General features: G+C 39.4%; 1 protein-coding gene across 2 annotated transcripts in view; it reads right to left on the reverse strand.

Moving 5' to 3' along the window:
* Positions 1–6,509: 6,509 nt before the first annotated feature.
* Positions 6,510–18,673, reverse strand: part of FAM155A (family with sequence similarity 155 member A) — a 626,592-nt gene continuing 614,428 nt past the window's right edge. The window contains exons 3-4 of one of the 2 annotated variants that reach the window (XM_038570028.1): positions 8,517–8,562; positions 6,677–6,815 (exon numbers count right to left, since the gene is read on the reverse strand). In XM_038570028.1, coding sequence (XP_038425956.1) covers positions 8,540–8,562 — 23 coding nt within the window. In that variant the 3' untranslated portion in view covers positions 6,677–6,815; positions 8,517–8,539. Of the gene's footprint in view, positions 6,816–8,516; positions 8,563–18,673 lie in introns of both variants that reach the window. The other variant, XM_038570027.1, reaches the window with a different exon arrangement.

An 18,673-nucleotide genomic window follows, 5' to 3' on the forward strand; every position in this document is an offset into this window, starting at 1 on the left:
CATGTTAACCAAGTGGAATTAAAACTAAAACTTAAAAAAAAATTAAATTTCATATCCACAATATTTGCTTCTCTCAAATGTAGGCTGTTCAGATTATAATCACACTTCAGGTCTTTCCATTTAAACTGAGTGCTGGGAACAAATGGTTCTACCAAAAAAAAAAAAAAGAATGAAAGAAAATAAAAGAACTCTACATAATCCATTTCTGTAGACTTTATCAAAAACTTTTCAGGCTTCCTGATTTTTTTCAGTGTGATTTCTTTCCATGGGAATTATAATATTCTTTTAAGACAAAGAGATAGCAATTCAGTTTAGAACTATATTCATGCAGAATAGGTTTAAATTTACTTGTAGTGTTTTTGCTTATGGAATCCAGCAGTGTCAAAGATTTGTACTTAGAAAAAATAAATCCACAAGCAGCTTAAAAACCACTCTGAGTCTGCATCATTATTTCCAGGACCATCTTAGATCAATTCACACTTGCCTATGGGGCCACCTCTCAATTCTTATGTATTTCTTTTACTATTCCTTGTAGGATTGGTGTGGGGGGAGGGGCAGACAATAAGAAACAGAAGCTGTGTACGTTAAGTCATTAGAGTTCACTTTAATTCTATAATATATATATATATATATATATATATATATATATATATTATACTGTTGAAAAGTCATCCATGGTCAGTTTGCTAGATTAAAAATGTGAAGTGTGGCTTAAAATATGTTAAGAGAAAAACCAGTCTAATCCCGTGACCCCGAAAGACTGCAGGAGCAGTTCCCACAAGAAAGCAGTAAATTTCCTTCAAGAACATGTAATCATCACAACTGTAACCAAGGACCCCATTGTGTCTAGGCACATTTATATTATTTGTCTCACTTAAGTGGCCCCCGAGGTGTTTGCACATTATGTGATCTCATGTTCAAATATGTCCTGGCTGCCTTGTGCAGACCATGGCTTTGCCCCTAAGATCCTGTGCTTTTTTTCAGCTGTAAACAAAGAGTTTTAAAAGCACACTGTACTACCACTCTTAGCTGGGGATTTCATCTAGATGTTCCCACCGACCTCCTTCTTCTTTATTTCACTGCATTGACCGGAGGAGCAGCTAGGGGTGTAGCAAGATGAAACTTGGCCAGATGTGGCTTAAGACATTGGAAACCTTTTGTGTTCTTTTAATCATTTTTACCTTTTTAAGTTTAAAACCTATACATCTTATAATTATCTTAGAATTTGGAGAAAATAAATTATACTTCCATAGCAGGGGTGAGACCTATGATTCTTACTGCGCTACAGAGCCCATGTTTGGAATTCACCCTCAGATGTGGTGGGAGCTCCAGCTTCTGGCTACCAGCCTGTGTGGCTTCAGATGACACAGCAGGCAATTGACGATTTGTAACTTTAAGCTGAATGTCTTGTGTCAGGTAAACACAGCCCTGAAGTATGTCAGAATATCTTTCATATTTGGTTTCGTGCCTTGAGTTTTATTCCAAGGCCAAGAGGATTATCTATCTCATTTTATCATTGTACAGAGAATTTCTAGGCTCTGAAGCAGTTTCAAATTTCTTATAAATGTTGTGGAGATACTGCTTTATGCTCCACTTGGTTTTTTCCCCCTTCCCATTTAAAGACTGGTTGTTCACCATCACTCAGTACCTGCATGAAATATTCATTTTTTTCTAAACATCATTAATGCTTGGGGGATAGAGACTATTCTGATTACTTAAAAATTATTATTCCTTCACTAATAGAGACAATCTGAGAGTCTGTTTTCTGCATCAAAGTAGGTAGAGTGTTTAAATGAGCATGCTGCTCAAACTTTAGCAAAACAAAAATAGGAAAAAAAAAACAAAAATAGAATTCATTCATTATAATGTTATGTGTGTATTGTCATGGATGGAATAATTTTGTGGTTAAAGTTTTACTTGTAAATGATGTATATACATATACATTATATGCCTACATATCACTATGAAGGCGTGCTATAGCATTATAGCTTTCCTCCTTATATGTATATTTGCATGTGTATATAATCAAATACCTGTCTGCAATTCTAGTAAAAACAAGATGCACCTTTCATATCTCTGACTGAATACTTCCAGTAGCAAATATAGTTGTTACCTAAAAAAGAACACAAATGGTGTCTTAGACTGATCAATGTTTTAATGCTGTCTGGGTATCAAATGCAATCTCTTGGGCACATGGATCTTTCATTTATTCTTTTTTCCTGGCAAAAATGATGTTCGTATTCATTCATATAAAAATTCATTTTTGTTTTTCTTCCTACCTTTCTTCCTTCTCTCTCTTTCTTGTTTTCCTTTCTTTCCTTGCTGCCTGACTTAAATCTTTTATTTTAATGACTACAGGTTCTAGTACTTAATGGCAGCAATTCATTGGTAAGGAACTACATTCCTTTGTCTCTAAAGATGCCATTTAAATGAACAACTTTCACTTACTATATAGTGAGAGAGGGGAGCAACATGATTTTTTTTTAAGATTTTATTTATTTATTCATGAGAGACACACACAGAGAGAGAGAGAGAGGCGAGAGAGGCAGAGACACAGGCAGAGGGAGAAGCAGGCTCCATGCAGGGAGCCTGATGGGGACTTGATCCCGGGTCTCCTGGATCAGGCCCTGGGCTGAAGGCGCCGCTAAACCGCTAAGCCACCTGGGCTGCCCACAACATGATCTTTTTAATGAAAGAACAGTCAGTTTGAAGTCTCACTGAATGTAAATGCTGTAAGGCATGACCTCCAACTCCACTATGTTACTTGACATTTGGTTTTCCAGAATCAAAATCTTCCACAAGCTGGAATTTCTCTATTGCAGAAAAAAAAAAAAAAAAAAAAGACAATTTTAAACATGAGGAAGACTGTTCTACACATTTGTGGATGAAATATTATTTTCTTGATTTTCAATTTGCTTTCAGAAATAAAAGTTTCAATATTGTCATTCATTATCTACTATGCCATGGATATCCACTATGAGAAAAATAAAACGGGATGACGATTACAAAGGTGCAGTGTTGGGGATCCCTGGGTGGCTCAGTGGTTTAGCGCCTGCCTTCAGCCTAGGGCGTGATCCTGGAGTCTCAGGATCGAGTCCCCGTCAGGCTCCCTGCATGGAGCCTGCTTCTCCCTCTGCCTGTGTCTCTGCCTCTCTCTCTTTCTCTCTCTCTCTGTGTGTCTCTCATGAATAAATAAATAAAATCTTAAAAAAAAAAGAAAGGTGCAGTGTCTTAATTTTTTTGTGTGTAGAATTAACATATGTATGTTGATCAAGTGGAAAAACTAAATGACCTGTGGGTGTAGTGAGATTTGCATCTTCCATGGCTGCTTTTTGACTCTGACTAGGAGTCATTGCCTGTTCAGTTCCTTTGGCTGACCCCAGGAAAAGCTGCTTTAGTTCCCTGTGTCAGTGGAAATGTCATAGGGAAGTACTTACACATTTACAGTATTAAATACCAGGCACTGAGATTATTTTCACATAATAAGAATAAACGTATATGGCAAGAAAAGAATCCTACTAGAAGGAGCGACAATCCAATGGTTGACGTGAGGGATGTAACTCATCCCTGCCCTCTCCCTTCCCGCCCTTCCTCACCTAAATTATAGGTTCACAGTACAATTAAATACTGTGTGCTGTTTCTCCCAACCCTTGAAATTGTTTTCTGGAGGACTTACCTGTCTGGTAAAGTAGTGGTGGTTTTTGGTCTCCCTCTTTTGGCTGCCATCTTCCCCAAACTAAAGTTGAAACATGGCCCAGTGGTATCTTCCAATCCCTCTATATTTGAAAAAAAAATTAACCAGATGCAAAAGATACTAAGAGAAAATGGAACCCTGATTGTCATGGGATACTGTTTTTTTTTTTTTTCAATCATGTTGCCCAGTGCCTAGAAATAATAACATCTTCCCATGAGAGTGGGTGGAATTTGCATCTGTGTTGATTTGTCATCGTACCAAAGAATGGAAATTCCCATGGCACAAACAAAAGCATGAGGAGCACTGGATAAATGCACTGTGGTGTGGCCTTTGCATGGCAGAGGTAGGGGAAGCTCAGAACAAACTTCTTCCTAGCCATATGTCTTAAAGCCCTTAAAGAGGGCAATTGAAAAAGAGCTCACCTTAAATCTTTTCTTATGAGTCAGCACCCATTCACCCTCCAACCACTGCTTCCCTACTTCTGTCATCCCCCAATTCCACAGAAATCTGTGGCCTATCAGTAGATGGCCTTTAAACACATTCATTTCTACGAGTGTTTAACACTCACCACAACTCAGTGCCCCCAGCCCTCTTTCCACCCACTGTGGCCCCAGAAATAGCACTGTATTTCTGTAAATTAAAAATACTGTGCCTGTTATATGTGTGTGTGTGTGTGTGCACATGCACTTGTGAATGTGTGTTAACATTTCCAGGAAAAAAAACATTTTTAAAAAAGGAACAAAAACTGGAGAATTTTGGATTTTTGGTGTTTTTTTTTTTTTCTTTTTTGTATTTGCGCAGACCATTTTAGGATTTTCAGTCTCAACAAAACACTATTAAAACGAAGAATCTAGTAAAATATTTGTGCATGTACTGCTAAACAATTCTAGCAATTTTATTAAGCAATACCTTTATTATTTTTTGAATATTCTTAACAGACTGGAACAAAACATTTTTTTTATTCAAAACAAAATATGCATACTGTACGCATGTCGCAGGGTTAAGTATGATGCAGAGATTAAAGTTTGTTTGAACAAAAACAAATGCCAGGGGGAATTTCATAGCTATAAAGTTAATAACTAAATTTTGTTCGCTACGAGGACCTTTTCTATGGTTTTCCTTCATCTCCCAGCTACACAGCAAACATATCTGAAGTGCACTTCCCAAATGTAGTTAGAGTATAGGAAGGAATGTGAAGTGTTTTTTTTTTTTTTTAAATCATTTGTTTTGTTTGTTTGTTTGTTTTTTTAAAAACAGCCCTTATGAACTCTTCCTTCCACTGATTCTACTGTAAACTCATAAAAGCCTTTTTTTTTTTTAGAAAGCAAATTCATATACACTCAGCAGGTGAAATGTTCCCACAAAAAGAAAAATACAAACAGAGCGATCTGACTTCTCCTTTTCTCATCAACTATCTAGAGCGTGTTCGAGTGACAAAGTTTTTGCACTTGAATGAAAATGGCTAATCTATTTCTTTTAACAAGTTCTTTTGTGATAATGCAGAATTGCATACACTTTATACCTGGAAAATTTTAAATTATGGGTTGGGGAGATACTGGGGTAAAATTGTACATATTCTGTATACTGCAGGTGTTGGAGCATCTCTACGGTCTCCTCCACAACCACAGAGAGGAGAAAGAAACCCAGATTTGTGTCCTCAGACCCTCTGTTGTCGTTCAAAGGCCCCCACACACCGAGATGTGCACGAAAGCCTGCCTGCAGTCCTGCAGGAGGGGCTTCCAGCCTCGTGCATCCCGACTCGGGGTGGGGGCAGCGGGCGGGGGGGGGGGGGCTTGGAGAAGGGGAACGGGAGCAACCTAGTTCATGGTGGTTTTCTTTGCTTTTATTTTGTTGTCAACATAAAAATGTGTTAAGTGTCTGATTCCGTCTACCATGGAGAGCACTTGTTTGTTCAGCTAAAAAGGAACCCCTTGTTCTGCTCCCGGTGGGGTGGACCACTGAGGCCCAAAGCCCCGGAGCGCGCGCGCCCGCACTGCGGCTGCACAAACAGAAGCAAGCCACGTTGTCTGCTGGGGGCGGGGGGGGGGGGGGGGGGGGGGGGGGGAGGGGTGGGGGAGGGGATAGGGGGAGGAGAGGCTGGGGGTGGGGGGAGGGGGGAGGGGGGAGGTGCTGGGAGGGCCCTGGGGTCTGGAGGCAGGAGGGAAGAGTTAGGGTTTTTTTTTTTTTTTATTTGTATTTTTTGTTGTTTTCTTTTTTTTGTCTTTTTTTATCTTTTATGATTTTTTTTTTTGTTGTTGTTGTTGTATTTTGCTATACCGTGAGGTCATAGCGATCATTCCTCTAATAGAAACTGACAGGACATAGAGACAGAACTATCTGATGAACACACACAATGACTAGAAATATATATATAGATAGAGAGAAAGAGACAGTGAAGACTTAGTTTACCTCTGAGAAACCATCCCCGAAAATAAATCCTGTAGTAACAAGTGCAAAAAAAAAAAAAAAAAAAAAAAAAAATCAAAAATCAAAAAAAAAAAAAAAAAGATAAATTTAAAACAAAACACAACAAAAATCAATCCAAACCGAAGGAAAGCAAATAAAACCTCCAAACATTAAAACACAGTGTATAAAATGGTGTGAGAAATTTAAGTCACTTTACAGCCTTTTAGTCAATAAAAAGCTGTGTTCGTGTCCTCGTTTGGATCCAGGCCCATCTTCAGTTTTGCCCCAGCAGCGGCGAGAGGGTCAGAAGGCCCCGAGGGTGGGTCCGAGCGGGGGCGGGGCGGGGCGGGGCCTGGGCCCGGGCGGGGGCCGGGGCTGGGGGCGCCCCCCGCGCCCCCCGCGCCCCCGCGCCCCCGCGCCCCGGGCTACTCGTCGCGCGGCGAGCTCTCGTCCAGCGCCTGCACGCCCCCGAGGCCCAGCGCCGTGCCGTTCTGCGCCGCCGAGGCCGTGAGCACTGTGTGCAGCAGGATGAGCACGAGCACGCACAGTTTGAGTCTGCTGTGGCACAGCCTGCTCGCTGATGACACTGTGGGGGACGTCCTGTGACAGGCGCTGCTGGGCCCCAGCGTCCCTCTGGAGGGCTTGCTCGGGCGCTCTTCTCTCCTGACATCACAGCATTCGGGGTCATCGTTGGTTAGAAAGGTTTCGTAGAGCCCTGGGGACGGCAGGAAGACAGGGGCCGGTTAGGGGGAAGGCCGAGCTGCCGGGAGGAGCTCCCAGGAGACAGAAGCTGCCAACCCTCTCAGTTCTGAGCCACCAAACCCGGGGGGCCGGAGCCCTTTGTAAAGGAGAGGCCAGCGGAGACCATGTGGGGGCACGGTCGGTCACCTGTGCCCAGGCCCGTCTTTGCAAATGCCTCGCTGTGCTTTTTCTATTCCTGGAGCTCACACCGGGGCGGGGGGCCGGGGTGGGGGGAGTTCTGGGTCCTGATGAGTACGGAATCACCCGCTTGGTGCCCAGGATCGCACCACCGCCCCTTCTCTTCACCAGGAATACGATTAACTGGTGCATCGCCCAAAGCCAAGCCAAACAACCCCCCCAATCACAGCATCACAGCTTCGGGAACCGCCTTCACTGGTCTCCCCAACCTCAGGGGTCCTCGCTCTCCTTCTCGCTTGCTCGCCCAAGCATCCAAGGGGGCGGGGGGGACCCTTTCCTTTGGATTTATTTGGTAAATTATGCTCTGATTCTTCCATTTGCTGTTCTGCGGAAGGATGCCTATCCTGTGCCTGGACTTTGCCAGAAGGGTCTCCCCGTCCTTCTAGGAGTTCTGTTTCCAGCCTCCCCTCCTCCAGCAGCTGCCTCCCCTCCTCCAGCAGCTGCCTCCCCATGAATGACTGTCTCCTTTGCTCCCTCTCTCTTTTCTTCCCTCCCCCCCCAATCTCTTCTTTCTCCCCCTTCCTTTCCCCTCTTCCTCTATAATAAGACATTGTTCTCATTTTTAAATTGATTGATGGATATCCTAGAAACTTTCAAAGTGGTAAAAAGAATAAAACACTCGACTACCTCTATCTTTCCGATCTTGTCCCTTGCCCTATTATATGTGATGTTGTTAAGTAGCTACTTAAACCATTCTGTGTCTTTTTTTTTTCTTTTCACTCGACAGCCGCATTTTCTCAAGAATGGTAGAATAAAGTTTCTACACAAATTGTATTGTGCTATCCTCAAGCCTGAAACTTTGGAAGTGAGGATAGAGTAGTTTTAAATAAGATTTGGTATCGAAGACCTGGGCTTAGTGCCTAGCATAGAGAAGTCATTTGAAAATGTTCGCTCTTAATAATAACAGCTATTAATAGTGTCTCATTGCCTCCACCTACATAATACAATCCAAAATGTCTTTTCCCATCTCTTCAGACTCCTTGACCTGTGCTTCAGGACATCCTGAGCTACTGGCTCTTCCCAGAACACATGATACTTTCACCACTGCCCAAGACTGCCTTTTGTTCCTGGATTCTTTCCCATCAGTCCACGGACTTTACTCTCATTTATGCTTCAAGTTCAACTCCCCTGAAATTCCCTGTGTGAAGTCTACACTCTCTCCTGGGCTGCAAGTCCATTCTACCTTAACTCTTCAATGGAGCCACTGTTATCTGTCCTTTTCAGCACACTTGCTAGTTTTATGTCAATTTCCTTATTCATCTGTCACCTTAAAAGCAAGAACTATGTATTTTGGCTTTGTGTTCCCAATACGTAGTAGAATGCCTGAACAAAATAGATCCTTAACAAGCATTTATTACATGAATACACTCGATATATATTTGTTAAAAAAAGAGACTCTATTAAATACAATATTATATACTACAATCTTCAGATTCTTTTAAAGAAATGACCAAGATATCCTTATAATGATGCTTACAATATTCATTTCTTCTTAGGCATTCAAAGGTAAACTTCACCTTCTCCTAGATAGAATATGGAAAAAAAACTGAATTAATGAGGTCTGCAGCTCCGACATTTTTAATGTATGATATTTTCTTTTTTCATATACGATACCTCACTAGTAGGCTAATCATTTATTGAAGTATACGTTTTCCAAAATTATATTCTACAAAGAAGAGAGTTTATAGTTAAGATCATAAGAATAGAAATCTAAAGGTCATTTAGATCAACATTTTAGAATATAACAAGAATATATTTAATGATTTCATCCAAGTAAGAAGCTCTCCCAAACTCAGAAGCTAGTTTGCTGACTAGCAAACTCTATGACTAAAGTCATTTCATAGAGAATAAGGCAGGTCATTCAGGCCAATAAATGTACTCTTCTTCTCGACTGATAAAATTCATACTGTTCCTTTTCCCCTTGTGCATCCTTTTAGTAAGATTTTTTTTCAGGGTTATACATGCATATACATGAATAATCAAACAATTCCACAAGAAATTTTTTTTAATGCCTCCACCTCCCCCATCCCTAATTCTTCCTTCTCAGAGGCAAGTACTTGAACCTCTTTTCGCTGTTTCTGTATTTAGCTACATTCCTGCAAATAACCTGTTTTATGCTTTTCTTGATTTTTCGCTTGTTGTCTTCATAGATTTCCCCCTGGGACACATGACAGCAACATCATCAATACTCATTTTTCAGCTCCTATGCACCCCCGTCCCTGCATGGTAGTCATTCAACAAAGTTCTCTTTATTAGGATACGACAAAAAACAGTTCTTAACTCAGACACACAGTCAACTTGAGTTTTCTGTAACTTACAGCTTTGGTTTTCCTAAGATAATAATTATCTTACAGCTTCCTAAGTACTTACTACTTCAACCTCAAGTACTTCCCAGCTGTTCCAGCAAAATAGGGCATTCTATCTTTTCTCCTGGAGTCTTCTACCATTGGGACCTATGGTTTTATGCCTGGCGCCCAACCTCCAGCCCGACTGTCTCAGTGAACGCCCTCGTGGGGGATGCTTGCATCCCCGTTCTCTGGGTTTCCTATTCAGGAATAGCCTACGTGTCCTTTCTCGATTTAAGGGACTGTGGCATCTAGCATCTTCCTAAGGAAAGTTCATTGGAGCAAATATCTAAGATGCTGCATGTCGAAAAATGTGTTTATTCTACCTTGTATTTAACTGCTTGTTTGGCTAAGCATGGAATTCTGGTTCAGAAATTCTTATCCTTCCGATTTCTGAGCATGACTCCTGCCTTCCTTCATCAGGCCTCTGGGAACTGTCCTGTAATTCTCTGATCTCAACTCTCCTACTTTTATGCCACTTCATCTCTTTGCTCTACTTTCTGGAGGATTCAGGGAGCTTTATCGTGTAATGATTTTATTGTGTTTTTTTTTCTATCACATTTTAATTTCCGAGAGATCTTTTATGAACTCTGAATGTTGGATTTCTCTTTGTTTCTTTCTTTGTTTCTTTCTTTCTTTGTTTCTTTCTTTCTTTATTTCTCTTTCTTTCTTTCTTTCTTTTGAACTGTTTTCATTTCACAGTTGCAACATATCATTTTATCGCTGAGATATTTGCAGGGCTTGTATTTTTCATGTTTTATTTCCTCCCTGGATGGGCTCTGTTTTCTCTGAGCCACTTTTTTCTTCTTTGTTTCTTATTTTTTATGTGGGAAGCCTATGCATTCTTGATTGAACACCCACAGTGAAAAGCATTGCAAATCAGGACACCTAAGGAGGGGTGTGAGTGGCCTGGTGAGGGAACCTGCCTGAACTGTTTAAATGGAAAAACTTGTTCATTTCTTCCCTTTACATTGGTGAGATTTCCTAGAAAATAGCCAGTGTTATCTGTCCAGGAGAACAGAGGCTGTGCTGAAAATCAAATGGGAGAAGATAGCTGGGGATGGGAGGGTCTCCACCCAGTGTGTACACATTCATTTAACCCACATTTTGGGTCCCTCCCCAAACCTCCCCACCCTAGTGGCACCAAACCCAACAACTCTCTCCAACCATCTCCTAAAAATAGTCCTCCCTGCATAAAGAAATGGGTAAATGCCTTTCTCTGGGGTTGGGGAGAGCAAGTGCTGGGTTGGAGAGGCGGGCATGGGCTGTGCAGATCTGATGGCTTCTAAACAGATTTCTACCTTCCACCCTATCCTCACTCTGCTGCTGCCTTCACAGTATGGGCTGCCCTCTGTCCCTGTGTCTGGAGAGTTTGGGATGTGAATCCCGCTTCCTGGTTCCCCTCTGCTGTGTCAGCAAAGGTTTCAACAAACCCTTTACTGGGCACCAGTTTTTCGTTCTAGTTTCTAAGAGGTTCTGGTTGTTGTCTCCATTCTTTCATTCTTTCAGATTTATGCCTAAAAATAATTTCTTTCCTGTTGGGTCTGCATAGAAAACATGACTGTACTCTTCTCTGCCCCATTCTACTCTGTTCCATCTCAGATTCACTCCCCTAGCTAGGAATGCTGCTGGCAGGTGGATCCTGCCTCAGTGTTTCCCCGGAAACTATCTCCCAGCCTCTGGGCAGCCACTTCCAGTCATCAGAGCATCTGTGAAGGGCCATCTCAGCTTCGGATACTGACCCCCTGCCCAACCTTCCTTTCCTGACTCTCTCACAGATACACTTTCCCGATGAACCACCTGCACACAGATGCATTTCCTGGGAAGTCTACCCAAAGCATCTAACTCTTCCACATCATTCAAGGGACCACAAGAACTTATTTCCAAAAGAAAATCATTTCTCAAGCAATCATTTCATTGCACAGGTATATAACTGATTGGGGTTTCAAAAGGAAAAGAGGAAATTTTCAGTGAATGAAATGTTCTGATACATTTTGCTTACAAAATGCTCTATTTGCAATCTCTGATGAATCATTAGTTGCTATTTGACATTGAATAATAATAATAATAATAGCAATTATTATGCTAGCTTAGAGTACCAACCTCATGAGATTTCTTTGCAAATTAAATAATACACATAAATTGCTGAGAAGAGTGCCTGGCAGATAGTAAAATCTCACATAATAATTATTATTCCTATACTAAGTTGGGATAAATAGTGGAATCAGAATCTATTATGAAAAAAGACTTTAAGGAACATCCAATTCAAATTATTTTACTGTTTCCCATTCATCTGAGCCACTCAATGGGAAAAACCTTATTTTTCATAGCTCAAAACAATTACTCTAGTATGGTCATTATAAATATCGTCTAAGTACAGGAAAGCCAAATATTCTAAGGAAATCCTTAAAATAACCACATATAATCCTTTATTATCTCAGTAATTTGCCTTTTACCATCATATATGAGACTAATTTTTTCAGATATCTGAACAAGTGATATACTTAAAATTTTTCTGAATGCAAAAGTCTTAAAAAAAACAGTAAAGTAAAAAGAAGAGAGGAAATCACTCCAAATCTGACTTTGATAGGAGGAAAAAAGAAACAAAAAGAAACTGCTGGAATTGGTTTCCCCAACTTTTTTTTTTGGGTTTCCCCAACTTTTTAATTAATACAGACACATATATACACACAGAGTGTGCATGTAATTTCTATATTTCACATGGAAAAGTCTATTCAGCATGTGTGACTATACTTTACCATGTTATTCTTTATTTGATTGGGTAGTATTGATTTTAAATGTTGTGTTTATATCTAAGTGAGATTGTATATGTAATATGCATATACTATAAATGCGTATTCTATACACATTACTATTGAGTTTTAGTAACTCTAGAATAATTTATATGGCATGGAATCTATAAAACTTTCTAGCTATAAGGTCTTTCTTTAAGGTAATTTTCATAATTTTACAATTTCTTTCATGGCTATTAATCTGTCAAGGTGGTTTTGTGCCAAGTTTGATCATTCATATTTCTCTAAAAATAGCTTTTTTTTTGAGACTTTTACATTTATCCATGTAGAACTATACATATTTTAAAACTAGTTTTCTAATCCTCTCCTTCATCATTAAACTTTGTTTCATCTTTTTTTGACCCTGGTAAGATTTTCAAGATTTTTTTTGCCCACTTTGTTTTGCATTATCAGGGATATAGCTCTTGAACATTGATATATTCTCTTCATTAATACATCGATTTCTTAATTATTTTTATCTTTTGGTTGATTTTCATTTATTATTTCCCCTTTTAACTATATTGAATTGAGTGCCACTTTATTCATTTAAATTCATGTTTTTCTATCGTGGCCATTGCTGCTAGAAACATCGGGGTGCAGGTGTCCCGGCGTTTCATTGCATTTGTATCTTTGGGGTAAATCCCCAACAGTGCAATTGCTGGGTCGTAGGGCAGGTATATTTTTAACTGTTTGAGGAACCTCCACACAGTTTTCTGTGGAAGGAGCCTCGGTGTCCAACGAAAGATGAATGGATAAAGAAGATGTGGTTTATGTATACAATGGAATATTACTCAGCTATTAGAAATGACAAATACCCACCATTTGCTTCAACGTGGATGGAACTGGAGGGTATTATGCTGAGTGAAGTAAGTCAGTCGGAGAAGGACAAACATTATATGTTCTCATTCATTTGGGGAATATAAATAATAGTGAAAGGGAAAAGAAGGGAAGGGGGAAGAAATGTGTGGGAAATATCAGAAAGGGAGACAGAACGTAAAGACTGCTAACTCTGGGAAACGAACTAGGGGTGGTAGAAGGGGAGGAGGGCGGGGGGTGGGAGTGAATGGGTGACGGGCACTGGGTGTTATTCTGTATGTTAGTAAATTGAACACCAATAAAAAAAAATAATAAATAAATAAATAAATTCATGTTTTTCCTTAATAACTTAGTTACTGATCTAAATTTCCATCTGAGAATAGCTTCAGCCAATTTTCTTGTTTTAATATGTAGTGATTTTCCATATTCTGTAATTGCAATACCCATTTCCTTTTATATCTAAATGACTTAAAAGAGTGTTTTATGGCTTTTAAAATAATGTCACTGATACATTTTCAAAACTATTTTTGTCACTAATTTCAGGTTTTATTTACCTTAATTTCAAGAATGTGGCCTTTAAAAAGTTTTTCTCTAATTGCTTTCTTTGTGGATTTTCTTCATGTTATATAAAATTATCATCTTTATTATTTTTTACAAATAGTAACATTGGTAACAATGCTTAATCTTTATGTTTATATATTTTTTTCTTATTCAGAATGTCATCAACTGAGAAATGTGTCTTCTTCAACCATTTCTGATGATTCTGCTTTATACATTTGGCTATTAAGTCAGTAGGTAAAGAAAATTAACAACTTCATATTTTTCACTAGACATTTACTATTAATCAAGAAAACATGATACTCTTTGTTCTTACAAAGTACATACATATACTTTTTTTTGGTGAAGTTTTGTTGGTTTTGTTCTGTTGTGGTTTTGAACATATTTTGTCCAGTATTAATGTAAACTTGATGCATGTTAGCACAGTAATCTGATATATCTTTGTCCATTATTTTAATTTTTCTTGACCTCTATATTTTCTCTGTACTGTGTTCTACCTATAAGAATTTCACAATAATTGAAAAGGAGAGTTTAATCCACTTACATTTATTGTCAGACTTGTAGTGCTTGATCTTGCTTTGATCATCATATAATAGCATTTCCAAACATTTAAAAATGTTTCTTTACTTTTTTCTATCTTTTTCTATGTGAGCATATTTAAATGCTGTTTTTTCATAATGTGCTAAATGCTTGGTGTTGTCAATTCTACTAGACCTTGGCTTTTAGAAAACATACATAGTTGAACCTATTTTTTTTGTAATTCAGGATCACTGATAAAGAAATTAACAAAATTTTGTTTCCTTCAACACCTCATTCTGTATCATTTTTGGCTACCATCAGATGTTTTACAGTCAATTATTGTCACATTACTCATTTTATAGCCTGTCTCCTCTTAATTATTAATAATACCTGCAACTTGCTTTATATTGATCTTATTCAGAGATTCTGTGGTTGCAATTAACAGAAACTCACAGGAGCTGATTTAGGTGAAAAATTAAAAGTATAAGAACAGATGGTAGGAGTAATAGTGGAAAAATTCAAGCCTTTTTCATGAAATACAAGGTACACCAGGTGACATGAATCACGGGGTTGGTCATCAGAAAGGGACGTGTCCTCATGTGGTGGAGATGAGCACTGTAATCTCAACTCCCTGCTGCACACCTCGCAGGGGAAGGAAGGCTTGGCTGTCTTTTTATGCATATGCACACACAGGACTTCCTCATCTGGTTCTCTCAGTTCAATGCCATCAGGTTGTGACACAATCCTGGACTTGTTCTGATCATCCTTGCCGGTCCCACCAGCCACCTACTGAGATGAGAGAGAGATGCCTGCAGAACAGACACATCCATGGATGCCATCCACTCTTTTTTGAGAGACATGAAACGTCAGTGGTCAACTATGGTAGTTTCTCCCTGGAGCTTGTAGGATACCTCCTTCACTCTCAAAATTCAGAAATGTTTTGAATTTAATCTCATTTAAAAAATTTTTCCAGAATGGGAGGAATCACTTTAACCTGCCAATGAGTGTCCTGAATCTCAGGAAAGATATTTCTCATAGTTTCTTTTATTGTTTCTTTCCTCGGTTTTATGTTTTGTATGTTTTCAACTTATCACATTCCCTGTCACCATTTCTACATTTTTAGTTTCTGCCTTGGGCCTTGCCCCTACATGCTCATCCCTCCCCTTGGCTTATTCCAATTTCTAGATGGTTGATACTATACATCTATAATGTATTTGCAAATTTTCTTTGTTGCCCTGCAATATTGTCTTTTTTAAACTTAAACCTAGTGTTATGGTTGCCTGCTTCTCAGCCAAATTCCCTTTTTACTCTTCTCCCTTTGTTTTAAAGGTCCTATATGTTCTTGAATTTTATTGAGTAGATGCAGTCTAAAATTACCCTTATAGTAACTTTTCTCAAATATGTGCTCTATCATTCTTTTTCTCAAACTCTGTCTTCCTCCTCCCATGTAAAGTATATTCTAATTAGATTCCATATTTCATTTTCTGTGTGTTAAAGGTTGAATCAAGTCCCCCAAAGAGATATGTTGAAGACCTAGAACCTAGTACTACAGAATGTGACCTGATTTGGAAAGAAGGTCTTAAGAGACTTAATCAAGATGAGGTCATTATGTGATACCTAGTCCAATGTGATCTGTGTCCATAAATTTAAAATAATAATAATAAAAAAGAAATTGGACCCAGAGACAGGCATGGATAGAGGGAAGACTGGAACAGATCAGGGAGAAGGTCATGTGAAGGGGTGAGGCATCTACAAGTCAAGGAAAACAAGAGATTGCTGGCAAACCCAGCAATCTGCTAGGAGGCAAGAGTGGAACAGACAGTCCCTCTGATCCCTCAAAAGGAACTAACCTTATGACACATTCATCTTGGACTTCTTCTAGCCTCCAGAATTGTGAGACATTTTTCTTACAATAGCCCTAGGAAATAATATTCTGTATATTTATCTTTGAACAAAGATATGTTTCCATTTGCCTCCAGAACAGCTGGAGTAGCTTTGTTATTTATTTAGTTTGACATCTCACTCCCCTGAGGATGCTGCTAGAAGTACAGGAAGGGATTCAGGGCTCTGGCTAACCTTTCCCCAGTTAGTTCTTTTCACCTGCATCTTTTCTGAATCTGCTTTCCTGTGACCACCCACACCTCCTCGGGGCTGCATTTCAGAAGAAGCCCATGCCCTGTCCTGAGGGCCCCTGCACAGCTGTGGAGAATGCCTAGGGTCAGCACTGGCTTCAGAAAATCCAGTGGAACATTGACCAGCTCTCTCTCAACTCTGTAAAGCATTTTCCTCCAAATAAGGACTCGTGGATCACAGATCTCCATGTTTTCCCTCCCAGTCCCGAGGGAGAATTGCAAGCAAGTCCTCAGAGTGCTCGAATCTGATCTGATTTCTATTCCTCTTAAAGAAATGGCTCTGTTTCGGGGTGGCTAGGAGGCCCCTTTCTAATGACCTATAGTTGTCATGTTCCCTTGGTTGTTTCACTGGAGTCAGAAGTGGGGAAGTCAGATGCTTCTGTTTACTTTGCCACTTACTGTCTGCTCCTTTTTTGTTTGTTTTCCTAAAGAGGAATTGTTAAAGGTCCTAAGGATAAGACTGCATGATAACCTTTTACTTATGCCCACCCAGGAGACTTTAACTGGAATACATTTTCATCATAAAAAAATAAATGTTTTTGAAATAAATGAGCAATAATGGCAATGAGAAAATTATTACATGAGTATGGAAATAATAACCCTGGAATAACATAAAGCATAAAATGGAAAGCAAACAATTACCTTTCTCTTCAATCCTAATCCTGTTCTCCAAGGATAAACACTTCTGATGGATTGTATCTGCTTTTGGTTTGCTTTTGTGTTGGGAATGATTATCTCTGTAACTCTATACAACAAATTCCTTCAGCTATTTCTTAATCCAGTGATTTTTAGACCCACTAAAGAACCCACTACAGTTCTTTCCTCCTCCCCTGATCCCGAAAGGTGGCCAATCATTTTTTTTTCTCTAAAACTACAGTTTCCTGTGTGTATGTGTGATGTACATTAATTTTGAATATTGAAAGTTAGAAAACAAAAGTGCATCCTGAGAATTCATTTAATCCTATTTCATTACAATACTCTTACTCAATATCATTTACATATTAGGAAAAACAGAGTCTCACTTTTTATGCTTCATCAATTCATAAAAATCATGAAAATTTTAGATTCCTTGATATATGACCCATGATTCTCTTGCACATTTTTCCTGAGGTTCTAGTTGTCTTGCATTTTTTCATAGAATCAGAAAAAAAATGTTTTAACTTCTTCCCTGGATCACTGACCCATCCAGTCTCATAATCATACCAGTTTCAATGTTCTAATATGAGCAGTTCTAATATTTTTGTTGCACATATTATCTCATGAGTGATTTCCACTATACCACCACCACAAGATCCTACAGTATCCTCTTTCTCAGGCTACTCTTTTGTTTGACTAGAGTAAAACTTTAAATTATGTTCCAGATGGGATGTGTGGAAGGTAAACTTTCAAGAGTATACATATTTAATTTAAACAAAAAAACTTCATTCTCACAATTGAAAGACAGTTTGTCAGGTATAGATCCTAGTTCACAATCTTTTTGGTTCTAATAACTTTTGAGGCATCAGTTGGCTGTATCTCAGCATCCAGTGGTGAAGGTTCTAGTTGTGTTTCCTGTTGATTAGTAAAAGCTCACCACACATTCAGCGGTGAAACCAGCACTCATTCATCTACTCACACTCCTGTGGGAAGTCTAGCAGGGCTGATTGGTTTCTCTGGCCTGTTTTGACAAACTAAAATCAAAATGGTGGCAGGGCTGAATTCCTTTCTGGAGATTCTGAGGAGGATTTACTTCTAAGGCCATTAAGTGTATTGGCAGAATTTGGTTTTCTTTACTTGTAGGACTGGGGTCCTGCAGTCCTCACACACTCTTGACAGGGTAACTCTCAGCATCCAGGAGGTGTCTATCCCTGCTTCTTGGCTGGTGGTCCCTTTCTCCACCTTCCAAGCCAGCAATGATCTGTGGGTCCTACTCATTCTCTCTAACCTTAGTTAGTGTCAACTCTCCTGCCTCTCATACTGTGTCTCTGACTGACTGTCTGCCTTCTTCTGTGGTTTTCAGGGCTCATGTGATCAGAATGGGCCCACCCAGATTATCCAGGATGATCTTCTACCTCAAAGTCCATAACCTCAATCCTACCTGCAAAATCTTTTTTGCCATACAGTGTGTTCATAGGTTCCAAGGAATGGTCACAGGCATCTTTTTCATTGAGGAAGGCATTACTCAGTCTATCACTCTGCCCTCTGGCTTACAAAGATTCACATCCATGCCACATGCAAACCACATCCAAAGATTCCAAATGTCTCCACCCAAAACAGCAGCAACTCAAAGTATGGAAACCTCTAGATCTTAGTTCAAAATCCTCGAATTTCTTGACCCAAATCACCTACATTAGGTATGGATGTGATTCTAAATGTAATCCATCCTGGGGCACAATTTTTCTCCATCTGTGGAGATTGTAGAAAGCAAGTTATCTGCTCCCAGCATCCAATGTTGAGACGTTGAGACAAGCACAGGCTAGGACTTACAGACAC

This window comes from Canis lupus, chromosome 22, assembly GCF_011100685.1.
Source record: "Canis lupus familiaris isolate Mischka breed German Shepherd chromosome 22, alternate assembly UU_Cfam_GSD_1.0, whole genome shotgun sequence".
NCBI classification, from domain to species: domain Eukaryota; kingdom Metazoa; phylum Chordata; class Mammalia; order Carnivora; family Canidae; genus Canis; species Canis lupus.